Source organism: Bos indicus, chromosome 23, assembly GCF_029378745.1.
Source record: "Bos indicus isolate NIAB-ARS_2022 breed Sahiwal x Tharparkar chromosome 23, NIAB-ARS_B.indTharparkar_mat_pri_1.0, whole genome shotgun sequence".
Lineage (NCBI taxonomy): Eukaryota > Metazoa > Chordata > Mammalia > Artiodactyla > Bovidae > Bos > Bos indicus.
The window spans coordinates 29454135-29479650 of record NC_091782.1 but is presented as its reverse complement, the minus strand read 5'-3'; the positions used below and the strand labels follow the sequence as shown (position 1 = coordinate 29479650).

The 25516-nt window shown below is 51.5% G+C and overlaps 3 protein-coding genes across 7 annotated transcripts; 2 read left to right on the top strand and 1 right to left on the bottom strand.

Annotated features, from left to right (window-relative positions):
* The first annotated feature begins 1309 nt into the window (after window positions 1–1309).
* On the top strand, window positions 1310–13091 carry C2 (complement C2). Of its 4 annotated transcripts, XM_019985577.2 has the most exons (18): window positions 1310–1529; window positions 1690–1899; window positions 2478–2663; window positions 4377–4550; window positions 4631–4732; window positions 4928–5061; window positions 6138–6276; window positions 6883–7023; window positions 7815–7904; window positions 10738–10878; window positions 11003–11097; window positions 11189–11300; window positions 11418–11583; window positions 11695–11771; window positions 11904–11995; window positions 12171–12297; window positions 12456–12505; window positions 12643–13091. In XM_019985577.2, exons 1-18 carry the CDS (start codon window positions 1484–1486, stop codon window positions 12811–12813), a joined length of 2253 nt encoding a protein of 750 aa, XP_019841136.2. In that variant the 5' UTR covers window positions 1310–1483; the 3' UTR covers window positions 12814–13091. The 4 variants fall into 4 exon arrangements, 3 of the variants coding, with proteins under 3 accessions (XP_019841136.2, XP_019841135.2, XP_019841137.2); XR_002183447.2 differs by lacking the exon at window positions 11904–11995 and having other exon boundaries at window positions 12643–12818; XM_019985576.2 differs by having other exon boundaries at window positions 11418–11771.
* Window positions 13092–13503: 412 nt separating this feature from the next.
* Window positions 13504–19551, top strand: CFB (complement factor B). The gene is made up of 18 exons (XM_019985579.2): window positions 13504–13696; window positions 13793–14026; window positions 14460–14645; window positions 14791–14964; window positions 15184–15285; window positions 15391–15527; window positions 15830–15968; window positions 16292–16423; window positions 16697–16798; window positions 16891–17028; window positions 17491–17588; window positions 17727–17844; window positions 18057–18210; window positions 18315–18391; window positions 18587–18687; window positions 18787–18919; window positions 18995–19044; window positions 19351–19551. Exons 1-18 carry the CDS (start codon window positions 13633–13635, stop codon window positions 19495–19497), a joined length of 2286 nt encoding a protein of 761 aa, XP_019841138.1. The 5' UTR covers window positions 13504–13632; the 3' UTR covers window positions 19498–19551.
* Window positions 19552–19695: 144 nt separating this feature from the next.
* Window positions 19696–25511, bottom strand: NELFE (negative elongation factor complex member E). Of its 2 annotated transcripts, XM_019985587.2 has the most exons (11): window positions 25377–25488; window positions 24858–24940; window positions 23460–23529; window positions 23222–23367; window positions 22665–22739; window positions 22506–22543; window positions 22001–22320; window positions 21732–21876; window positions 21527–21581; window positions 21176–21278; window positions 19696–19866 (listed from the first exon to the last, which is right to left on the bottom strand). In XM_019985587.2, exons 2-11 carry the CDS (start codon window positions 24930–24932, stop codon window positions 19769–19771), a joined length of 1125 nt encoding a protein of 374 aa, XP_019841146.1. In that variant the 5' UTR covers window positions 24933–24940; window positions 25377–25488; the 3' UTR covers window positions 19696–19768. The 2 variants fall into 2 exon arrangements, with proteins under 2 accessions (XP_019841146.1, XP_019841145.1); XM_019985586.2 differs by lacking the exon at window positions 21527–21581 and having other exon boundaries at window positions 25377–25511.
* Window positions 25512–25516: the final 5 nt, after the last annotated feature.

Sequence of the window (25516 nt, the reverse complement as noted above, 5' to 3'; positions counted from 1 at the left end):
TCAAAAGAGTTTTTATGAACTTAAATGATCACTTCAGAGATGTTTCATCTTCATCTTTGACTAATCTTATTATTATACTTAACCCCACATTCTTCCAGTTCATTCAACTATTGTTTCTCTGTCAGCTCCACCAGTTCCGACGCTGTTGTGCTCCTCTACTCAAAGGAGCTCAAAAAGTGGGATGAGTTTGAAGATGTTTCAGAGGAAAGGAGGCATATCAGTGACTTGAAATTTGCAATGATACACACCTCTTGTCTATAAGGGAATTACTCCTTATAAACCAAGTGATATTAAATGTAGTGTTCTCAGTTCTGAAGACATTCATTATGTTATTAAACAGGTGGTGCCAGTGGTAAAGAACCTGCCTGCCAATGCAGGAGACTTAAGAGATGCGAGTTTGATCCCTGGGGTTCCAAAGAGTCGCACACGACTGAAGCTACTTAGCACGTACCCATTGTTTGATGAATATTAAAGACTTCTGTGGGATGGGGAGGCTAACGCAGTAGCTCAGAGTTACAAAATGCACATTGTAATTAAAAATTTTATTTTTCTTAATGGCTGGTAATTTAATCTTTTTCTTTTGCTTTTAATTTTATTTATTTTTTGGCTGCATCAAGTCTCCACTGAGGCATGTGGGCTCAGTAGTTGTGGTGGCAAGCTTAGTTGCCCTGTGGCATGTGTGATCTTAGTTCCTCCACAAGGGATCGAACCCAAGTCCCCCGCACTGGAAGGCAGATTTTCAACCACTGGACTACCAGGGAAGTCCCATGCACATTGCAATTTAAAGGCACATTCCAAATCTAAAAATATTTTCACTTCTTTGAATAATCAACCCAGATTTATTTTTTATAAGTTAGGGAATTTTTATCTACTGGACTTTCCTTAAAACTGTTCTCAACCTTTTTCTTGTCTCTAAGTGTTGATTTCATTTTTATCCCTAAGGGAAGAAAAAGATGGTGAATCCTCCTAGGCATCAAGAATTTTTAAGACAATTAGTGTAATCCCTTGGGGGCTTATGTTGAAGAAGACAATATTAACCTAGGCTCTGAGGAAGTATTCGTAACATCCACTTGGGAAAACCCAAAAGAAAACCGAAACTTTACTTAAATAAAATGTTTTGCAATCTCAGTTGGTTTGTGTGCTTTGACTATTCATGTAGGAGTGTGTGGGCACGTGTGTCTGAGAGGCAGCGGAGGTGGGGGAGCAGTGGGCATCGCCTGTGGTGCAGATCGACTGACTCTAGGGATGTGTGGAGACTAGGGAGACAGGGCCAACTTTCACCCCCTCAGCTCAGCCCCCAATCCCTGATTATGTTCCCCTCTTCCCCACCCCCAACAAGGGAACATTCCCCCTTGCCACTCCCTAGTTTTCTTTCTCTGGCAGCAGATGAAGCAGCTGCTGAGCCAGCTCTGGTTTTCGGGAAGTCAGATGACCTTTTCCCTCTCCTGGTTCTCTGCCTGTCCCTGCCCCTGAGGTAGACACCATGGACCCACTGATGGCCGTACTTTGCCTGCTGCCCCTGTACCCAGGTAGGAGCAGAGGAGAGGAGATGCTGGGGTCCTGTGGGGCTGGGCTGGTGCCACCAGACTGAGTTTCCACGTGTGAAATGGACAGCCCCTTCTGCTTTCCTTTTCTAATCCGTGCCTTCCTTCTCTGCTGCATTTCTGAGTCGTGTTCCCATGCCTGCAGGTTTGGCTACAGCCGCGCTTTCCTGCCCCAAGAACGTGAATATCTCTGGTGGCAGTTTCACCCTCAGCAACGGCTGGAACCCTGGGAGTATCCTCACCTACTCCTGCCCCCTGGGCCATTACCCATACCCCGTGGTGACAAGGCTGTGCAAGAGCAACGGACAGTGGCAAATCCCGAGATCCACTCGGTCGACAAAGGCAATCTGCAAACGTGAGGCTCCCTGCCAGTGGCCTCCCTGGGGACTCCTATTTAGTTTACTCAGCATGGGGCTTAATGTGACTCAAGGGGTGGCAAAGCTCCTTTTCCACAGGGCTTTTCAAAATAGCAAGGAAATGTCTACTGCCCACAGCAAGGCGTTGGAGGCAGGCTATGATGGAGATTGTGGGGTACTAAAGCCAAGGATGATGTTTAGAGGTTTGACAATTTGCCACACGGTACTGACCGTTCAGAACGGATGCTGAATGGTCCTGGCGTCCTCTGTTTTGCCGCATGTCACCCCTCTATTACCCACTCCTGGGACATTGGAGAACACCAAGGGAGGGACTGGGGTGGTCATAGTCCTCATGGGGCTGAGAGAAGTAACTGTTTTTAAATCTATTAGATTGAACTATGTGAAATTGCTAATATTCAACCAATTGTCAAAAGTAGCAATTTTACAGGTATCCACCTAATATTTTGACAAGCAGCTGGCTCTTGCCATGCCTCCAAGCTGAATATCACCCACTTTGGTGTCCAGTCCAGGTGTCATCCCTCCATCCCTGTATTATCATCCCCTTCTCTCCCTCCAGCTGTTCGCTGTCCAGCCCCTGTTTCCTTTGAGAACGGTGTGTACATCCCACGGCTGGGGTCCCACCCAGTGGGCGGCAACCTGAGCTTTGAATGTGAGGATGGCTTCACCCTGCGGGGCTCAGCTGTTCGGCAGTGTCGGCCCAACGGCATGTGGGATGGCGAGACGGCCGTGTGTGACAATGGTGGTGAGTGGCCTGACCCATGGCTGCATGGGGGCAGGGGTCTCCCAGGAGCCCTGGAGCCAGCTATGTGCCCAGGGAGCATGTGTGGGGTCAGGCACCAGGTGTTTCTGGTGCTAAAATCATAATCCTAGGTTTTGGTCAATTGAGGTCTATAGTCGCACATCTCCAGCCTGTTAGGCTCCTGGCTCAAGGAAGTCGGTGCTAAGGTTTGGGTCCAGCATCAAGGCTGCAAATGCTCTGTCTACCTTTTCCCAATGCCTCCAAGCCAGGCTGGTACCTGCTCCCCCTGGGCTGTTGCAGGGAGGATGTGATGAAGGCAATCAAGTGCTGTGCTCAGCTGCCTTGCCTGTGGAGCCAGTCTGAGTTCCAAGCCCAGCTTTGATTTTGACAGCCTTTGGGGAGGTTATTTAACCTCTCTGTGCCTCAGTTTTCACACCTGTAAAATGGAGATGGTGAGAGTACTGACTGCAGGGGGTTGCCATCTGGATCAGATGAGTTGCCTGTGAAACAGCTCCTGGAATCTGCTGACACCACATATACTTTTGTTATGGTCATTACTGCCCTTGTGAAAGATTTAGGGCGGGGGGGTGCTGCTTGACAGAAGTGGGGTTCCTGGGATTCCCTGGAGCTACGTTTGCCTGTAGGTTTTAGGAGCTTCCTAGATCACAATTCTAAATACATAATACAGAGGACTCAGAGGTCACAAGGCGGTAGGACTGTATCCTCACCTGGAGCCCAGCTGCTGGCTTTCCAGTCATAGCCTTGATTCTTTGACAACAGCCATTTATTCAAACATAAATATAATTCACTTGAAAATTGAGGTTGAATCTATCTAAAGTGTACAGATTTTAAGTATTCACCAAAACCAAGTATTCATCATCTCAAGAGGCTCCCTCCTGTCCCCTTCCACAAGGTAACCTTCTCCTGACTTGTATCTCCATAGATTCGTTTAGCTTATTCTTACACCTCATACAAGTGGAATCAGACAGACTGTGCTCTTTCACATCTGGTTTCCTTTATTCCACATTCTGCCTGGGAGATCTATCAATGTTTCCCTGTGTATCAGCAGTTTGTTATTTTTTTTATGCTGTGTAGTTCCATTACATACTACAGTTTATCTATGCACTCTTGTTGGCGAGCATTTGGCTACTTCTAGTTTTTGATTATTGTGAGTAAAGCTCTATGAACACACTTATATGTGACTTTTGGTGCACTAGACACTTATCTCTCGAGTATATTATCTGGGAGTGGAGTTACTGGGTCACAGGTTGGCATCTGTTTTCTTTTAGTAGAGGCTGCAAACAGTTTCTCGATAGATCAGCAGCTCTGGTTGTCCTCTGACACCTGGAATTGCCCATCTTTTTAGTTTTAACAGTTCTGGTGGGTGTGTAGTGATGTCTCACTGTTTGCAAATGTTCTCTGTGGAGGGGTAGGCTCTTTTGGTACTAGCAGAGACCCTGGGTTGGGATTGGGATGTTTTAGGTGGCCATTGAGGCCACAGAGTTCTAAACCTTTCCCCTACTTCAGGTTTTTCCATCTGCACCCCTGGGAAGCACAGGTATGATGTCTCCCAAGGGATAGGCCAAGGGACCCCCAGAGGCTCTTAGGATTTCCAGAGGAGGAAGAGCCTAGGAGAGGGTGGGCCAGCCAGGTCCGGAGTCCGGAGGCTGAGGAGGCGAGTCCCTGTTCACCTCCATCTTCCTTTGTTCTTCGCAGCCAGTCACTGCCCCAACCCGGGCATTTCCGTGGGTGCAGTGCGGACCGGGTCTCGCTTCGGCCTTGGGGACAAGGTCAGATACCGCTGCTCCTCGAATCTGGTGCTGACAGGGTCTGCGGAGCGCGAGTGCCAGGACGACGGGGTCTGGAGTGGGACGGAGGCCATCTGCCGCCGTGAGTAGCAGCTCTGACCCTGCGGACACTGCTGGGCCCCGACCCCCGGGCCCAGCTGACCCCATCGGCTCTCCCCACAGAGCCCTACTCCTACGACTTTCCTGAGGATGTGGCCCCCGCCCTGGGCACCTCCTTCTCCCACTTACTTGCAACCACCAATCCCATCCAGCAGAAGAAGAAACGTGAGTGCTTGAGGCGGGCGTGGCAGAGGCGGGGCGGGAGCAGGGGCGGGGCAAGCTTGGGGGCGGGGCAGGAGCCTCCTGTGGGCTCACTGGGGCTGAGTTGACTAGAGGCGAGGCAGAGGGGTTTGATCGCCTTGGCTAGAGAGCAGGTGAGCGGTGGAGGTCTGAATCTCCCCCCTTTCACATTTCTCCCAGAAAACTTGGGCCGCAAAATACAAATCCAGCGTTCCGGTCACCTGAACCTCTACCTGCTCCTGGACGCCTCTCAGAGTGTGTCCAAAGATGACTTTGAAATCTTCAAGGACAGCGCCTCCCGCATGGTGGACAGGGTCAGGAAATAGGAGCCTGCGGATATCGGCTGCCTTCCTGCACTGTCTCTGTCTCCTTCCCTTCTCAGAATCCCATTTGCAACCCACTTCCTCCAAGAAGTCTTCCCAGATTATACACATGCTATGGATCATGAATTTAGAGGATACTATTTTTCATTCCACAAACACTGTTGGGGTACCTACTATATGTCAACCACTATTCTGGCTCCTGGGAGACCACAAAGATGAACGAGGCTGAGATCCCTCTTTTCAGGAATTCTAGAACAATGATCTTCATGAAGGGGTACCCAAAACAGTCTGTGGGGGTGTGTGTGGCAGAAAAATACTAGTAATCATGTGGAATAACTGTAATTTAACTGAAATGAAGAACTTAATAGTTTCCTTTTAAAATTTCACTCTTTTCCATACATTTTAAAATGTGTACAATATATCTGAACAATGATACACTTTATAAGTATACTTTATAAATATATATACCTATATTGAGGTATGTGCTCAGAATGTTTCTGCTGATGGAATGCATGAACAGAAGAGTTTGGAAACCCCTGGTTTACATTTCTTGCCAGGACTTTGCTTGGGAATTATGCTTTTCACCATAGTTTTTGTAGTTATGTGTTTTCCCTCCCTGCTCCATTGGAAAGAAGGCAGCTTTTGTGCTCCTTAGTTTCTCTCTTCAGATGTAAAGTTAAGTAAGCCACTAAGCCACGAGGCTATAAAATGCTACAGGCAAGTGCCGATAGGTTTGAATTCTTCCTCCATCTTTCACCAGTGGTGTGATCGGGGGCAAGGCAACAAGTCTCAGCACCCTCGTCTATATAATAGGGACCATCACGACCCCTCACATCATTGATATGAGGATTAAATGCAGAGTGAACCTGTCAAACAGAGGAGAGGACCAACAACTGTCAGTTTCCTGGCTTCCTTAAGCAGCCACCTCCCAGGAAGGGATTCTCCATGGGCCTTGACTCTGTCGATCTCTGTCTAGGCTCTCTGTCTCCTCCAGGGCCCATTGCTGGCTCTCTTACCATCTTTTTTTTGGTCTGGGGGCCCTTCACCCTCTCACTTGCCCTTCACAGATCTTCAGCTTTGAGATCAAGGTTAGTGTCGCCATCATCACTTTTGCATCAAAGCCCAAAATCATCATGTCTGTCTTGGAAGACAGATCCCGGGATGTGACTGAAGTGGAGAACAGTCTGAGAAATATCAACTATAAAGGTATGATGCCATCAAATGAAGGTGATGGGAGTGGCAGTAGAGGATGGGCTCTTTGTGCCTGCAGAGATTCTAGACAAGTTCCAGAGAGAGGCCTCTTGGTGGCATTCAGGTCCCAGGGTTCTGGGCCTAAGGTTCCTTAGATTGGGGTGGCTTCCAAGTCAGGCTCATGGTTGGGGAGTTGCAGCTCCTACCAACACCTGGCTTGTTCACATGTGCTATGTGTCCAAAAGCATCGTGCAGGTCTTCAGCTCCTCCCTGAACCACATGGTCTGGTTTTCATAGTCTCCTCATGTCATTATGAAACTACCTGGGTGGTAGGTAGCAGCTGGTTGAAACAATCCACTTTCTTTGGGAACCCCATCTTCAAATCCTGGGCTTTTAGAATGACCTTTAGTGCTGTTGTGCAATAAGCATTTCTAAAGGGAAAGGTTTGAAATATTTGAACGGGCAATGATGCCAAATCTCTAACTGAATATCAAAGGTCTGTCTTTATCAAATCAATTGATAATTGCATTTTCCAGTGTTTGGAGAAAATAAAGTGATTCCCTTCTCCCAGGTGGTAAGTGGAAAGTTTCTAAGACAGCTTTTCATCTTCACATATTCCAGACCATGAAAATGGAACTGGGACCAACATCTACGAGGCCCTCCACGCTGTCTATATAATGATGAATAACCAAATGAATCGGCCCCATATGAACCCAGGGGCCTGGCAGGAAATCCGACATGCCATCATCCTTCTGACAGATGGTAGGTATTGTTGTCTCTGTGAGTGAGCCTGGCACCGTGGAAGGAGCAGCAATGTGGGATCAGAAGACCTGCCTTCTGGTTCTCCCTCTGCCATGTCAGGCCTTGGTTTCTTATTTCTAAAGTAGAAACAATGTTGACGATGATGGTAATGACAACCACGACAATTACTGATAATGGAAGCTGCCCTCTTTTCTGTATATAGTTTATTTGTTTATTTTTTGGCTGCACCGCATGGCATGTGGATCTTAGTTCTCCGACCAGGGATCAAACCTGAACCCCTGGCAGTGGAAGTGCGGAGTCTTAACCGTTGGTCCTCCAGGGAAGTCCCCTTACACAATTTTTACGAAGAGCAATAAGTACTTTGTGTAAAAGTGCTTTATGATCATGTGTTCGTTGTTGCCACCCGGGAGGTCACCTAGAGGGAGTTGGGTGGGACGTGTGCAGCAGTGATGTTGAGGTCCATGGATGAAAGGCAGATTGGATAGTGGATCAGGGCTCTGCCATTTATCTTAATTTTGCCCAAATCACACAGCTCCTCTAGAAGTCAAATTTGGTATCTATAACATGAGGAGACCCACACTTACAGGGGCTGCACGAGAATCAAATGAGATAAAGTATAAAGATGCCCCTGACCCAGCGCTAAAGAATTTCTGTGAAGAATGTATCTCGAAACTCCAGCAGGGAGTGTAAGTGTTGAGGCTCCCAGGATGAATGCCTCCCTACTTCTCCAGGGCTGAGGGGATCATGCTGCATCCATCTTAATGAACAATTCTTTTCCCTCCTTGATCCAGGAAAGTCCAACATGGGCGGCTCTCCCAAGGTGGCTGTTGACAATATCAAAGAAGTCTTGAACATCAACCAGAAGAGGAAAGACTATCTGGGTGAGCCTCTGCCCCCGCCCTGCCACAATCTGTGCTCTTTGCAGAGGACCCAAGGCCCATAGCCAGGAGTTTCAGCATCTTGGCTATATTTCTCTGCATTTCATTTTTTTGGGGGGTTGCACTGTACACAGCATGAGGGATCTTAGTATCTTGACCAGGGATCAAACCCACACCCCCTGCAGTAGAAGCGCAGAGTCTTAACCACTCGACTGCTGGGGAAGTCCTCGGCTGTATTTCTATTGAGACCCCAGGCTGTGTTGTTCTGTATGCAGTCAGCCAAGGATCACACTGAAGAGTTTGTAGTTTCAACCTTGGGTTCATCTTTGACTGGCTGTGACCGTGGGTCATTTCTTTACTTGTAAGGAGGATACAGGACAAGGACCTACCTCAGGCCAGTAAGGGCAAATGCTCAAACATTATCTGGTACAGAGAAACTCACGTCAATGTCGTTTTCATTCACCAGCTTTTGTTCCACAAACCTCTCCAGGAAGAAAAGGTCTGGAATCCTTGTGGGGACTGTCTCTGGCCTTTTCTCCATCAGTGCAGTTAACTAAGGCTTTGGCAGTTGCAGTCTCTAAAACAACAGTTCCTCTAATTCAGATAAACAAAAATTGCTCTCACCTTTGACCAGAAAAGAACTTCAAAGAGAAGTGCTTCAGATAAGGGGTAGCAGCTTGTTTTGAGGTCCCAAGTTTTACTTCCCCCTTGGGTTCTCTCTTTTCTGCTCATGCCACCCACTCCACCTGCCCCTTGAGGGTAAGCAGATTTCTTTGGGAAAACCCTTGCTAAGGAAGGCAAAATCCAAACTTCACTCCCTAACTCCTTAGCATCACTGGGCCAGAGTTAAATGCTTGAAAACACCTTCTTAAAAAGAGGCAGGAACCTCAGGGAAATAGAGAAAACACATTGCTATTGTTCAGTCGCTCAGTTCTGTCCGACTCTTTGCGACACTGTGGACTGCAGCATGCCAGGCTTCTCTGTCCTTCACCATCTCCTGGAGTTTGCTCAAACTCATGTCCATTGAGTTGGTGATGCTATCCAACTATTTCATCCTCTGTTGTCCCCTTCTCCTCCTACCCTCAATCTTTCCCAGCATCGGGGTCTTTTCCAAAGAGTCGGCTCTTTGAATCAAGCTGCCAAAGTATTGGAGCTTCAGGTTCAGTCCTTCCAATGAATATTTAGGACTGATTTCCTTTAGGATTGACTGGTTGGATCTCCTTGCAGTCCCAGGGACTCTCAAGAGTCTTCTCCAACACCACAGTTCAAAAGCATCAATTCTTCAGCGAAAACACATGGGACGTGATAATCGTCCAGCTCCCACTGTAACTGCATAAAAGGACTATGAGGGGTATAAAGGGTGGGAGAAGGCTAGACTTGGTGGCCACCCTGGGGCAGTTCTAACTGGCACCCACACTGGCTCAGAGGTTGGTGTGGATGGTCGTGTGGATCCAGGTCCTCCAATGGGAAGAGGTGGCTTCAAGCCCTTCTCCCAGAGCCAGCATTTTGTAGAGGATGACTAGATCTGAAGCTGCGCCTCCATGCTACATCATGAGTTCTTTTTCATTCATTTATTCATTTAAAAGTCCTCACCGAGAGCCTGTTTTGGGCCAAGCACCACTCTAAGAATACAGCTGTAAACAAACAGAGGAAAATGCCTGTTTCGTGGGGCTGTCGTTCTGGAAGGGGGTGATATATTAGTTTCTTAGGGCTGTGGCAACAAAGGGTACAAATTTGGGTGGCTTGAAACAACAGAGACGTATTCTCTCATGCTCAGGAAGTAGGAAGTCCAAAATCAAGGCATCAACAGGGCCGTGCTCCAGCCAGAACCTCCGAGAATCCTTCCTTACCTTGTCCAACTTCAGGTGGCCCCAGGCATTCCTTAGCTTGGGGTTAAGTCGCTCACTCAGTCGTGTCCGACTCTTTGCGACCCCGTGGACTGTAGCCCACCAGACTCCTCCGTCCATGGGATTCTCCAGGCAAGAATACTGGAGTGGGTTGCCATTTCCTTCTCCAGGGGATTTTCCCGACCCAGGGATCGAACCCAGGTCTCCCACATTGCAGGCAGACACTTTAACCTCTGAGCCACCAGGGAAGACAGGATTACCCAATCTCTGCCTCTCTTCACATCACTGTCTTCCCTGAAGGTATCTCTGTGATGTCACATGGTTCTCCGTGTTGGCATTTGGATTTCCACATTCTTGTAAAGGTGTCAGATTCGTCTTTCCCTCCCTTCCCCCATCCAGCGAGACTTCACTTTAACTGATTGTATCTGCAAGGACACTATTTCCAAATATATATGAGCATATTCACAGGTCCTGGAGGTTAGGACCTGAACATACCTTTCGAGAAGACATAATTCTATCCACTCCAGGCATTACAGAAAATAAATAAGGAAGCCATATGGCACAGTAGAGGGTGACATGCACTGAGGTATAAAGTTAAGCAGAAAAGAAATCGAGATGTCTGCGTCATTGCAGTTTTACACAAGGAGGCCACAGCAGGCCTCCTGCGATGGTGACATTTGAATCAAAGCTTAGAAATGTAAGAGAGTGAGGCATGTGGGAAGCCTGGGGTAGGAATGAACCAGGCAGGGACAAAGCTCGTGCAAAGGCCCTGAGGTGGGAGTGTATTTCAGGAACTTCAAGAGGTTGTGTGACTGGAAGAGACTGAAGGGGAGGAGTGGTAGGAAATGAGGTCAGATAGGTAGTGGAGGAGAGGGGAGGGCATCCCGCTCACGTAGGGCTTCGTGGGACACAGCGAGTTCCCAGCTACAGCTTCCTGTGCTGCGGGATAGCCACTCACTGTGAGATTCTGCTAATTCCCTCCCCCTCAGACATCTATGCCATCGGTGTGGGCAGCCTACACGTGGACTGGAAAGAACTGAATAACCTGGGGTCCAAGAAGGACGGCGAGAGGCACGCCTTCATTCTGAAGGATGTACAGGCGCTGAGCCAGGTCTTCGAGCACATGCTGGGTGAGTGCACTTCCCCCTCTCTGGAGGGGGTGGCCAGTGTGGAGCCGGCTGAGGGTCCCTGGATGGCACCTGCTCACATTGCCCCTCACCGGCCTCCTTCACCATCTGCTCCTCACACCCACAGATGTCTCCCAGCTCACAGACCCCATCTGTGGGGTAGGGAACATGTCTGCCAATGCCTCTGCCCAGGAGAGGACACCCTGGCACGTCACTATTAAGGTACACAGAAAGAGGGATGGGGCTTGGATCCCAGAGGTGCGGCCGTGAGCCAGAGACATAGCAGTCCCTGAGATTACCTGTCCCCCTGCAGCCCAAGAGCCAGGAGACCTGCCGGGGGGCCCTCATCTCCGACCAGTGGGTCCTGACAGCCGCTCACTGCTTCCGCAATGCCGAGGACCGCACGCTGTGGAGGGTCAGTGTGGGTAAGGAAGGGCCCACACCAGATTCCCGATCCCCTGGGCAGAGCTCCCACCCCTTGTTCCCAGCCTCTGGCCCCTTCAGGAGCCCTGGTCCAGCCTAATCTGCTACTTTGTTTCCAGGGGATCCCAACTTTCAGGGGAGCAAAGAATTCCAAATTGAGGAGGCAGTGATCTCCCCAGGCTTCAATGTCTTTTCCAAGAAGAGTCAGGGAATCCCAGAGTTCTATGGCGATGACATTGCTTTGCTAAAGCTGACCCAGAAAGTGAAGATGTCCACCCATGCTAGGTGCAGGGGTCTGGGATGGGAGGGCACCCTCTATAGGGGAGGGTGTCCTGGGGAGCCCTGGAGGAGGGGGCACCAAGGATGGGCCTCTGTGACCCTGGCCCTTCTCCTCAGGCCCATCTGCCTCCCCTGCACGGTGGGGGCCAACCTGGCTCTGCGGAAACTCCCAGGCAGTACCTGCCGAGATCATGGTGAGCGCTGGACTCGGTGCTGGAGGGACTGGCACCAAGGCTTGGGGGGTGATATCGTGGGCTGTGCTGCAGTCCCCAGGTCAGGATGCTGGGTAAAGGGACCAGCACTGACATCCTTGTCCTTGACTGCAGAGAAGGAGCTTCTGAACCAAGTGAGCATTCCCGCTCATTTTGTGGCTTTGAACGGGGATAAGCTGAATATTAATCTCAAGACAGGGTCAGAGGTGAGGGTCTCAGGTTCTGGATGCTGTTGAGGGTGGGGATGGGATTTCTCTCTGTATCCCCTAGCTCTGGCTGCTTTCTACCTCTGACCCCAAGTCATCCCTCCTCCTGGGCCTAGCAAGCCCTGCCCTGGGCTCGCTCACTCCATCCTTGTGTCCTCTTCTGCCCCTCCTGCAGTGGACAAACTGTGTCAAGGTCGTCCTCAAAGACAAAACCACGTTCCCCAACCTGACAGATGTCAGAGAGGTGGTGACAGACCAGTTCCTATGCAGTGGGACCCAGGGGGATGACAGTCCCTGCAAGGGTGAGCCCCTCCTCCGCCCACTTTCCATCCCCAACCCCCACCCTGGAGTCCAGATTGCCCAGGGGAAGGCCACCGATGTCCCTTGTGGCCAGCATGCACGCCCTGATGCAGCGGTGATGGTTGGCAGGATGACAGTCTCTGTCCCTCCTTTCTGGTAGGAGAATCTGGAGGAGCAGTTTTCCTTGAGCGGAGACTCAGGTTTTTTCAGGTGAGAAGGGAGAAGTTTGCAGGACTGGAGTCACGGGATCTTGGCCTTGTTGGGGGATGAGGCAGACCTTTGAAGGACCTAAGGAGGTTGGGGCTGGGACAGGGGAAGCCCCCCACTCCAACCTTTCCCTCTTCTAGGTGGGCCTGGTGAGCTGGGGTCTCTACAACCCCTGTGGCGGCTCCAGTAAGAACTCCCGCAAACCTGCGCCCCATGGCAAGGTCCCGCGAGATTTCCACATCAACCTCTTCCGCCTGCAGCCCTGGCTCAGGCAGCATCTGGAGGGCATCCTGAACTTTGTGCCCCTCTAATCTTGGCCACCGAGCCCTCTGCTGACCTGCCAGGACCTGCTGTCTCTCCAGTCTCCTACCTCTGAATGCCCACCCTCAGCCTCCATGACCCATCTGCACTCCTTGCTTTGAACACATTCCCGCCTCCAGGATTCCAGGGCAGAGGCACATCCACACTAGGGAATCCCCAGCGCTCCTCCCAGCGCTGACCCCACCCTCTGCTGTACTTGGCTCACTCTCCTTCTCCTTACATAGGAAATTACCCAGTTATGAAATTAATAAAAAGCCAGTGATCCCCACATTTGTCTGTGCCTCTGCCTAGGGGCTGGCCTGGGAGGGGAGAAAAAGGCCAGAATAATTCCAGGAACCGCCAAGAAGGCAGGTCAGAGACCTTGCTGGACAAACAGTGGCTGAACTCTGTTCCTTAACAGAGTCAGCAGCAGGGGGTAGGGGGGGGCGGCGCGCAGTGTGGATCTTATATCTAGTCCCCAAGGGGAGGTCTGGGCTTGTTGGACAGGACCAGGGGCGGAGAGGAGGTGTTGACTGGCTGAGTCCTGGACCTTGGGGAGCCAAAGGTGGAGTTTTTGCAGTTTCTGTTTCCTTGATTGGCAGCTCAGTGGGGCCCTCCCCGCTTGGACATTCCGGAAAGTGATGTGGGTAGGGAGGGTGGGGTGAACAGCAGGTGCCAGAACAGGATTGCATAAAAGGCTGGAGGTTGTGGGGGGCAGGGGAAGGGAGTGTGACTAGGCTCAGGTCTAAAGTTTCAGCTTGGCCATCAAGCCAAGCAGACTTGCAGCAGAAGCCAGGAGAGGCCCTCCTGCCCCCCAGCCCCGGGTCACCATGGGGATTGGTCACAACCCCCGACTCTGCCTGGTACCCTTGATCCTGGGCCTCTTGTGTGGAGGTAAGTGAGATCACAGCCCCCCTCCCTCCACTCCTGCTTCCCCCACGATCCGTCCTCGGCCTTGTGAGGCTGGGCCTCACCAACTTTTCTCTTTAGGTGTGGGCATGACGCCATTGCCTGAGGCTGGGCCCCAAAGCCCCTGCTCTCTGGAGGGAGTAGAGATCAAAGGTGGCTCCTTCCGGCTTCTCAAGGCGGGCCAGGTGCTGGAGTACTTGTGTCCTTCTGGCTTCTACCCATACCCCACGCAGATTCGCACCTGCAGATCCACAGGGTCCTGGAGCACCCTGCAGACTCAAGACAGAAAGATTGTCAAGAGGGCTGAATGCAAAGGTTGGAGGGCAGTGAGGATGGGCATGGGCTGGCTGTGGGACGGAGCAGGTGGCAGCCAAGGTCCAGACTTGGATAAGTCTAGGCTTGAGTGGAGACCAGGCAGGCTGACAAGTTGGGCTGAGCACGGGTCAGAGCTGAGCGAGGGTTGGAGGTGGGATGGAGAGAGAAGGAAGGGGAGCTAGACTTTACTAAGCATTTACCCTATGTCAAGCAGTCCCGGTAGTTCAAAGAACACTTAGAAATGGGGAGCGGGGAGCAGCAGTACTCCTTATGGGTGGAGGTTCCTCCAGGGGTTGAAGGTAGTAGCTATTCTGTGAGGCCCAGAAGTGATATTTCTCAGTGACAGGGTCCCTGAGACCAGAAGGGTTATCCTAAAGGGCAGCCCTTCCCTTCCAGTAACTTCTACTTGGTCTCCACCCCCTTGCCCCCAAAGCAATTCGCTGTCCCAGACCACAGGATTTTGAGAATGGGGAGTACTGGCCCCGGGCTGCCTACTACAATTTGAGCGATGAGATCTCTTTCCGCTGCTATGATGGCTACACTCTTCGGGGCTCTGCCAATCGCACCTGCCAAGGGAATGGTCGGTGGGATGGGGAAACGGCCATCTGTGATGATGGAGGTGAGAACCGTCCCCCCTGTCCACAACAGCTCCTTCTCCCTGACCACCCGCAGCCTGAGGAACCAGTGCCACAGCTCTCGGTTCTCTGCCTTGCCCTTTGGGCCCCAGGCTTTGGCCCTCACCAGTGTGTCTTACACTTCTGCAGCGACGTACTGCCCCAACCCGGGCATCCCCCTTGGCACGAGGAAGGTGGGCAGCCAGTACCGCCTTGAAGACCGTGTCACCTACTACTGCAACCGGGGGCTCACTCTACGTGGTTCTGAGCAGCGAACATGCCTGGAAGGTGGCTCTTGGAGTGGAACGGAGCCTTCCTGCCAAGGTGACCCTTATCTGTACCCTCAAGTCAGACCCTGCTCTCCCATCTGCACATCCCCTCAGGAGCGCACTGCCTTCTCTCACTGCCACCATCCAGCTCCTTCCTCCCTTCTCTAAATCTCCCTGAAGAACTTCTAAGCCCTTCCCGCCCCTGAAGCCCACCATCTCGTGTCAGTGTCCCTGACCCTCCCAGACATTTGACCTGCTCTCTGATCTCTCCCAGACTCCTTTATGTACGACACTCCTGCAGAGGTGGCCGAAGCTTTCCTGTCTTCCCTGACAGAGACCATAGAAGGAGTTGATGCCGAGGATGGACATAGCCCAGGTTTGAAGGCAGAGAGGGGAGGCGGGGCAGGGAGTTGGGCATGGGGTGGAGAAGGGGCAGGAGACCTCTTTGTTCTGGAGCCTGAGCCTCTCTGGTGACATCCAGGGGAACAACAGAAGAGAAAGATTGTCCTGGACCCCTCAGGCTCCATGAACATCTACCTGGTATTGGATGGATCAGACAGCGTGGGGGCCCACAACTTCACAGGGGCCAAGAATTGTCTCAGAGATTTCATCGAGAAGGTGGGGCCCCCTCCCCTTGAAGGTGGGAACCTTGAAAGGACCTCACTGCCCTGCCAGGACTAGTTCCCAAATACTCCCAGCCCCTTGGAGCCACAGGGTCCCAGAAAATCTCCAGGTCCTATTGTGTCCTTCTTTCCTTTTACTTGACCTTTAACCTGGACTCCTCCATGACCTCAGGGTGATGAGTCAGTTCTTGAGTCTCTTACTAAGGACTTTCCTATCTGTCTCAGCCCAGCTGCTGAATTCTCCCAACCGTATATTCCTCTTTTGATGCTGTGACCTATTGCTCCCCTCGCCCACAGGTGGCAAGCTATGGGGTGAAGCCAAAATATGGTCTAGTGACATATGCCACAGAACCCAAAGTTTTGATCAGAGTGTCCGACCCAAAGAGCAGCGAAGCAGACTGGGTCACAGACCAGCTCAACCAAATCAACTACGCAGGTCAGAAGTCAGGGAAGGGTGCAAGGTTCACTTTGGGGTCAGAGAGGTCTGAAGTTTCAGGAGTGTCGTGGGGAGGGTGTAGTGAGACCATGTGGTGGGGCAGGGAGGACTACTTTTTAATCCATGGTTGGACAGCAGGGTCATTGGAAAATGGGGTTTGGTGGGAACCCTTTGGAACTGAGAGGGGCACTTTATTGTCAAAGAAAAGACAATGGGGTGACAACTCAAGTTGACAGATGTGGGAACCCAGTTGCCGCTGGACCCCTGGGGTCAAGGACGGGTTGGGAGACCAGGCGAGGTGACGACACCTTCCCTGTTTCCAGATCACAAGTTGAAGGCAGGGACCAATACCAAGAGGGCTCTCCTGGAAGTGTACAACATGATGAGCAGGGAAGTAAACCAGTTCAAAGAGACCTGGAACCGCACGCGCCACGTCATCATCATCATGACTGACGGTAAGAGGGGCTTTTCTCCTGCCTGACTCCCCACCCTCTCAAACCAGCCCGTGGCCCCAAGTCCACATGTAACACTGGACTTGTGGTGGGGGATGGCGTGCTGCTCTTCCTTGTGCCTTTACAAGGAGGGACCCTCCACTCCGTGATCTCTCACTCATGATCTCCTCTCCAACCTGCTCACTCAGCCCTGTATGTCATTCCTTCCAGCCTCTTTGTCTTCCTGGACCCTCTTCCTTCATGTCTCCCCACCCTCACGGTCCGTCTCTCCTGCAGGTTTGCACAACATGGGTGGGGATCCAGTCACTGTCATTCACGATATTCGGTACTTGCTAGACATTGGTAGAAATCGCAAAAACCCCAGGGAGGACTATCTGGGTGAGTTTTACTGCCTAGGACCCAGCACCCCACTTTACTAGCTTCTTGCCTGCGCCAGGGCCAAGACTCTCACTCTGTTTTTTCTCTCTCAGATATCTATGTGTTCGGGGTTGGACCTCTAGTGAACCAAGAGAACATCAATGCTTTGGCTTCCAAGAAGGATAAAGAGAAACACGTGTTCAAACTCCAAGGCATGGAAAACCTGGAGGATGTTTTCGTCCAAATGCTTGGTAGGAAGCTATGGAAGGCTATAAGGAGATGGTCAGGAAACTCAGCTCTCCCCAGACCCCTCAAGGTCACTCATTCTTCCACTCCTCCTAAAGCCCTGGAAAGTCTGGAAGCCCTTTCTTTCCTCCTCTACCTCCAGGTCACTATTCTTGCTTCCTGGTACTTTCCACTCCCTGATCTCAGAATCACGAGTTCTGAAATGATGCCGAGACCTTTCTCAAGTCCCTCCTTTTACAGATATGGAAGCTGGGGCCAACAGAGGTCAAGAAATGGCAAGTTAGCAGGAGTTGGGCCTGAAAATGCCCAGGTCTCTGAGCTTAGTCCCATGATTCCAGTGGTTCCTTGCCTTCCCTTCCCTCTTTTGGGCATCTGCTCCCCACAGACACACTGGCCTCCCTCCGCAAGACAGCTGCCATTTGGAAATGAACTGTCCCAGCTTTTAGCACAATCTCCTTTCTTGTCAGATGAAAGCCGGACACTGGGTCTCTGTGGCATGGTTTGGGAGCACAAGGATGGTACTGCCTACCACAAGCAACCGTGGCAGGCCAAGATCTCGGTCACTGTAAGTGCAGTGTCCTGGTGGTGGGAACTTAGAGGAAGGGAGGTCAGGGTGAAATGAAGGTCGGAGGAAGGGCAAGGCACTCTTGATCAGATTGTGAGATTTGTGAAAGCTGAGCTTTCCCTCTGCTGCTGTCCCCAGCGCCCTTCAAAGGGGCATGAGAGCTGTATGGGTGCTATTGTGTCTGAGTACTTTGTGCTGACGGCTGCACACTGTTTCACTGTGGATGATGAGAAACACTCAATCAAGGTCAGCCTGGGTAAGGATGCAACCCATCAATTCTGAGCTTCTGCGGTGCCCTCTGGGCCACACTGCCTCCAGGGCCCACTTTCCACCTGTCCTCATCGCAGCCCTTCCCTTGCATGCTGGACAAGTTAGGGATGGGGAAGATTTGGGTTAGGGATGACATGCAGGCAGGAGGCTGCCTACACAGATTTCAGTGGTCTAGAGGAACCCCTTCTTGTACTTCAGGAGGACAGAGGAAGGAGTGGGAGGTAAAAGAAATCCTATTTCATCCGAAGTACGACCTCAATGCAAAAAAAGCAAAAGGCATTCCTGAGTTTTATGACTATGACGTGGCCCTCGTCAGGCTCAAGGAAAAGCTCAAGTATGAGACCACCATCAGGTGAGCCATCTGGATTCTGAGAGAAAAGGCTGGGAGAGGCAGAACTGAGACAGTAGCAGGCCCAGGGTTCACGATCCTTGAATTTCCCCATCTCTCCTCAACAGGCCCATTTGTCTCCCCTGCACTGAGGGATCGATTCAAGCCTTGAGGCTTCCAAGGTCAACCACATGCCAGCAACAGAGTAAGAGACATTCAGGGAGAGCAGCTTGTTAAGGGTGAAGTTCTGAGACAAGGAAGGGATGAGGGGGAGGGAGAGCAGGTCATGCCCTGCCCAGCCGCCAGCTCACGGGAAGGAGTGGAGGGCCACTCGATGACAAGCACGAGGCGGGGACGGGAGGGAGAGTGCTGCAATGACCCAGTCTATCCATCTGTAAAGTGCAAGAGCTACTCCCTGCAAAGGACATTGAAGCTCTGTTTGTGTCTGAGTCTAAGAAGACCCTGACTCGGAAGGCAGTCTACATCAAGAATGGGGACAAGGTGAGGAATGTGGGATCCTGAGGTCCTTTAGGCCCCAGTCCTTCCTAAGCAAGCTTTGTTCCTCACACCTCTCTCCACACTTCCCTATCTCACCTACAGAAAGCCAGCTGTGAGAGAGATGCTCTACGTGCCCCAGGTTATGAAAAAGTCAAGGACGTCTCTGAGGTAGTCACCCCCAGGTTCCTCTGCACTGGAGGTGTGGATCCCTACGCTGACCCCAACACTTGCAAAGGTGAGAGAAGGCTCTTTGGTTGTGATGTGAGTTCTGAGGCCTAAGTCTTTTCCTACAGCATCTCCTTCCCTGCAGGTGATTCTGGTGGCCCCCTGATTATTCACAAGAGGAGTCGCTTCATTCAAGTGAGTCTTCTCTTTCCTTTCTCTGGAGAGATGCTGAGTGGTCAGCGTGGGCCCCAAAACAGGAAAGCTCACTGCATGCGGCTGAAAAGAGGTGGGGGGTGGGGCAGAGCCTGCCTCACCTTCAGACTCTTCCTTGAACTGGCCAATTCAGGGCCATGGGTCTGGTCTGTGTGCCAGGGGACAGAACTGAACTGGGTCCCTAGTCCTCCCAGGTCAGGTCACTTCAGATGCAACTGGCAGTAGCTGTGCTTCCTGGGATTAAGGAGTTCTACTAAATGATTCTTGGCAACCCCTCGCTCTCTCCAGGTTGGCGTGATCAGCTGGGGCGTCGTGGATGTTTGCAAGCGGCCACAGCAAGTACCTGGTTATGCTCGAGACTTTCACATCAACCTCTACCAGGTGCTGCCCTGGCTCAAGGAAAAACTCCAAAATGAGGATCTGGGTTTTCTATAAGGGGTTTCCTGCTGGAAAGGGGCATGAGACCAAATTAAAACAGCTGCGACAACACCTGTGTTCAAGATCCTTTTGGGGTAAAGGAGTGGGGAGCGTGCACTAGCCATGTGGTTACAACTGAGATCACATCTAACAGCCGTTTTTAAAGGCTCAACCCCAATCCCAAGTGCTGAAAAACCAGAGGCTGAGGGAGATGGGTGAGCTTCCACCTCAGTGTTTTACTGAGACCAGCGTTGGGGCAGACGAGGCACACGGAATCCAGCTCCATTCCCTAGAAGCCGTCCACAAGGTTTTCCTTGTAGACATCGTCGCTGTAGACAATCTGAGTCCTCTTGTCCCGGTGGCAGCCCTTAGGGCTATTCTGGACAGCTGTGGAGGGAGGAGAAGTTCCGTTAAAGTCTGAGGGAGAGCACCGACCAGACCTGAGGCCCAGAGTTTGGCCACCTCAACTCTAGCCTCTGGCCTTTGGATGCCCAGTTTCCATGCTGCCCTCTGGTGGCCAGGATGGCTTCTCTACCTTTAGCCCCCTTAGGCCTCTGGCTACCAATCCATGGCCCCAGTAAAGAGTGGGCAGTTATCATGGCACACGCAAACACTGTAATGAGTGTTTTGTCCTCAGAAATAACCCAAATGTTATTCTTGACACATGTGAATAATGTTAACCGCCTACTTCCAGTCAGTACACCAAAAATTAGAAAATCTCTATAGACCTTTGCTAACATGCTGGTCCTTCCTGGTTCCTTCTTTAGTATAACGGGTTACTCTGGCTCCGAACTCCCTGTGCCTACTGCTTTACATGGAAACCTACTTCGGGTGAAACGGGTTATTCATTCCATCAGGAGAATTCATTCCAGTGTAACTCTGGCCCTAAGCATTCTCCCTGGAGCTGTCCCTTCCCCTTCCTCTTTCCTCCCTACGCCCCATTCCCAAGGATTCCATTCCTGCCACTCTGGGGCTAGAGGGAACCCCCATGCAAGCCCCCATTGTCTTGGAGCTTTCATCTCAATGCCGTGGATCACTTCCACTTTCTCAAAGCCTCTATCCTTCGGCTGCAACGATCCAGGCCCCTCGGGTCCTGCTCCCAGCTCTCTGACCTCTCCTTTGTCTCCGACGTTGCACACTCAACTTCAGCCTAACATGTCAGGAGGGCTGGGGCCGTATGGGGCATAAGGAACACAGCCCAGCTTCCTCCCATAGCTCCTGACTGTTTATTCCTTACGTCCGGTACTGGCTCATTGCTCCTCTGCATTCAGTCTCCCCTGCAACACTATCGTGTCGTTTCGCAGCAGCCCTATGATACAGGTGACTCCAGTCTACATTTTCAGTCGTTACTGAACACCTGCGTTTCTGATTCCTAACTTCAAAGGCCTATTTTATAAAACCAACTATATTCCATCTCAAAATGAGTAAGGCCGCATGAGGTGCTCACCTTCTTCGCCAACCTGACTCACTCCCACTTTCTTCCTTGTTCCAATCAACGCCTTGGAAATTGTTTCCAATACTTTTGTCTCCTCCTGCTTCTAACTGATAGAAGGCCTGAGGATTCTCCTTCTAATCCCCATAGTTGCCACACAAAACCAGGTCTCTAGCCCCTCTAGGGGACCCAGGGACAGGCAGAAGAACAAAACAGGGTGAGCTGTGGGCAACAGACATGAGAAAGGAAGAATCCCCTTCTTACCCAGGGAGCCCCAGACAGACTTGCCCGTGGCGGCATCCAGCATGGGCTGTTTTCGGGCAATGCTGACTTTGAGCTGTACAGACTCCACTTGGGTCCCGTTGAGCTGGGGCAGAAGAGGGGAGCGGGCAGAGGATGGGGGCAAACATTACAGACAAACCAAAGGAGGGTTTCTAGGAGCTGTCATCCTAAGAATAGACTAAGTAGGGACTTGAGAATATAAGGTTTCCTGCATGAATAGGGAAATACTTTCTTTGTCAAGAGGAAATGATTTCCTCCTGGCTCCCAGTATTTTACAGAGAAAAAATGAGGATGTCAGGAGGGATGGGAAGAACAGATCTGGGAAGTCCCAACCTCAGCAACGGCCTGATCTGCTGACTCCATCTTTTCATAGGTGACGAAGGCACAGCTGGGATGAGAAAACACAGGGTCAGTAGAGGGCCTACGGGCTCCTCAGGACCCAGGCAAACCCAGTGTTACAGGCTGTGGAGACAGGCTAGCTTCCTCCCTCAGGTCTCACACCCCAGGTCCTCCTAGGACAACCCACCGTGGTCCTTACTTTCTGGGTGGGTCCATGGAGAGGTCAATGATGTTTCCAAAGGGAGAGAAGGCCCCACGGAGGAGGGTGGGCGTCATGTCTTCGCCATACACATACAGAGTGTTTCCCTTCCGAGGGGCCCGGCGTTCAGGGAACGAGTCTGACCCTATGGAACACAGGAATCCAGTCATGAGACATAGGCCTAGCTCACCCTCCACTTTAGAGTACCCTTTAGTAGGACGCACCCACACAGTATCTGAAGTCACTTCCCAGTAGCCAAGATCACTCACTGCGGAAAGGGCCCTCTCGGTCGCGCTCCCTGTCCCGGTCTCGATCTCGGTCCCTGTCTCGGTCCCGCTCCCGGTCTCGATCACGGTCTCGGTCCCGCTCCCGGTCTCGCTCTCGATCCCGATCTCGGTCTCTATCTCGGTTCCGCTCACGACTGCGGTCCCGGCTGCGGCTTCGGGGAGGGGAGGCTGAGGAACGGGCACCACCACGTTCTTCGTAGCCCCAGTCGAAGCTTCGAGGGGGGCCATCGCCAGCTCCTGGGCCCTCTGCCTCTTCCCCATCTGGCCCCAGTTCCCGAAGCCGATCACTGGAAGATACAAAGCTGGCGAGCAGCAGACAATGAGGATCAAAGGGGGCTTATACCTCATCTTCCTGGATCCCTCGCAGACTCAACACCCCCTCTGCAGCCCCAGCTCTTCCCACTTCAGTTCCAAACCTCCTAAGGACCCGGGCAAGCCTCTCGTGCCCCCCAAACCCCACCAACTGGGACCCCGATCTTTCTCTAACCTCTCATACAAAGATTTCCTCTGTGGACGTCTGGACGACTGAAAGAGACCAAGAACAGTTAAGACGAGTCTGAGTGGCTGGCATATGGCCTCCAATATGTGGGTTTCTCATTTTTCTCAATCGCCTGCTCCTCAGAGACAGAAAACTGGAAACCATTACCTCCTGCAGGTCGTCGTCAGCAGATACGCTCCTCTGGAACGGTTGGAAAGTGGGGACCGGCCCCTTCTCAGGGTCCTGGGAAGGTGGGAGAGACCTACCTCAGTGGGGGAGCAGGAGGCCGCCTATCGGGGGCGGGGGGCTCCTCTTCACTCGCCCTCCTCTTGGCTCCCCCGGCCTATCTTTGTTTGTTTGTTTGTTTCTCAGTTGACTACGTGTTATTTTACATAAAAGACTTAATACACACTTGAAACATTTAGTTCACTAAAAACATCCTAAACCTGATGATCTTCTCAGCCTTTTCAACTCCTTAGAGAACACAATCCAACAGATCCATTATATGATGGATGAGAGTCACAGAATACATAAAACGGAGGAGAAGCTGGGAGGCATCTAGTTTCTTCATTTTATAGATAAGAAGCCTGAAGCTCAGAATGGCACAGCAACTTGTCCATGACTGAACTGGCATTACTTTCCCCCTACACCTACCTTCATTCCAACTTGGAAGGATGCCCTCTGACGTGAAGGATCCCTTGAACAATCTTTCTGCCTGTGCTCACCTTTAACTTCCCCTCTAGGGTCCGAGAACGCTTGAAGCCTGAGTTCTTGGTCTCAGCCTTGATGGCACTGATGGCTCCTGACTTCACCAGCTGCTTGGCCTGCTCTGTTGCCGTGGCTGTGTCCACCACAGGCTGCTCTGACAGTGCTGAAGTGGCAAGGGAAAGAGGTTTATTATGTTGGCCAGAGGTCAGCCGGTGTGCTTACTTCCAGCCTATCCCCGCCTCCCCCGTCACTCACAGCGTTTGACACCGCCTTGGCTGGCTGTACTGCTGCTACTTTGCTTCTTCAGAGCCAGCAATGCCTTTTTCTGGGAACAAGAGTGAGAAGAGAGGGACTGATGAGGGCCAATCCCTGGCCAGGTCTCCCAAGGCCCTTGGGTGCATCACTCCGGGGATACCTTTCTGAGAGAAAATAATGCAAATGGTGCCCCTGGGGTGGTACACTGCAGCTGTCTTGCCTCTCACATATAGTCTCTCAGATCACATACGCCAGCCATACCTACTCTCTCTAAACCATAGTATCCAGAGGCTTTGCAGAGTCTCATATTTTTCAAGTTGAAAACAAGGAACTCAACCACAGACCATGGTCCCCGGATATACACTGCAGTTTAGTATAAGCCTCCATGCCTTCTTAGGGGCTTCATCCATCCACCCCTACATGTTTAATAAGAACACACCAATGCTTTGAAACAGAGATTTGCAAAAGAAAGAGACACAGATCCTCCTCTTGAGCTCATCAGAGGCTGAGAAAGAAGATGACCAGACTGAACTGTCAAGACTGTGCAGACTGGAGCTGAAAGCAAGTAAGATTTTTCTGATGCAGATGGTTATAAACCGGGCCCTGAGTAGGATCTACATAACGCAGGCTGAGAGGAAAAGGCATTTTAGACAAAGAAAACAGGGTGGCAGAGATGCAGAGATAAGAAGGTTTTGAGAATGCATGCTTTGGGACCAAGGAATAGTTCTATAGGAAGAAAGGTCAGATTAAAGCTTTTTATAGGCAATGTGAAACCACTGTGTTTTGAAAAAAGAAGGGCAGTGTTTAGTGTTTTCAATGCACCGTTTTAACAGGAGTGAAAAAGTCTGTCCAAGAAAAGAAACTTGTTGAGAATCCATTATAACAGTCAAAGTGAGCATCAGCAAAGACTTGATCTAGGAAATACATAGGAAAAAGAAAACAGAAATTACTTTAAAAGAAAAATGAAGACTTGGCAAACGTTTGGCTACACAAATGGTGCAGGAGACAGAGATGAGATATTCATCTCAAACAAATTGAAGAAGTGAATGCAGACAGTCCTATTTGGAAGACCAAGTTTAGTACAGACAAGACAACAGCTTCAGTTGTTATCAGTAAGACACTAGACGGCATTGGAAAAACCAAGCTTGGGATCACCAGTTCTTAAGATGGTACTAAAAGCCATGGGAAAGGAAGACAACTCCATGGCAGACCACACAGGAAAGAGAGAAAAGCAAGTACACACTTGGGGGAGTCCATCTCTGAAGTGACACTGAGAGATGACAGGCCTCCAGGTATAAGCTAGAGGAATCCCCACCCCCCATCCCCTCACACTCACCCCAGGTGTTCTCAGTGTAGAGTCTTTGAAAGTTTGGGCCATGCCCACACACACTCCCTCACCTTTTTCTTGAGTTTGTTGAATTTCTTCTGCAGAGCCTCCTCCTCCTCGCTCAGTCCGGGGGGTATCACCAACATGGTGGCTCCTGGTTCGGGGGCAGGGCCCAAGACATCTTTCTCCACTGTCACCGCCCAGAGTTCACACGCCGTCCACACTGATCCCGATCCCACCCCTTCAGGCCTGCCTACTCCTATCTTTTGCCTCTCCCTACCCCTTGCTTAAACCAGGCTGCCGTCCAAACCCCAGCTCGTCGGGATCAACCAGCATTCCCTTCTGTCTTCAGGAATCACGGATACCAGCGCCTTGGGGCACCATGTGGCCCAGGAAGGGATAAATACCCGCTCTGTCGCCAAGACGATGGCACCAGACCCCCCTATCTCGCTGGAGTTAGTATGGAATTGCGGGGTCCGAAAAGCAGAGGAAGCAGTGGAACGCGCGCAGCGCTCTCAGAGCAACGAAAGGGGCAAGAAGACAGAAGGAGCTCGGAAAAAGGGGGGCGAAGGCTGAGGAGAAGGCCTTACCTGAGGGGGCGGCAACCGGGGCCCCACGGTCTCGGGCGGCGCCCGCGCGGGCAGCGGATCCCGGGCTCAGAGCGATGACGTAGCGAGGGGCGGAGAACGCGGTAACCAAGGCGGCCCGCGCCGCACACACTTCCGCCCGG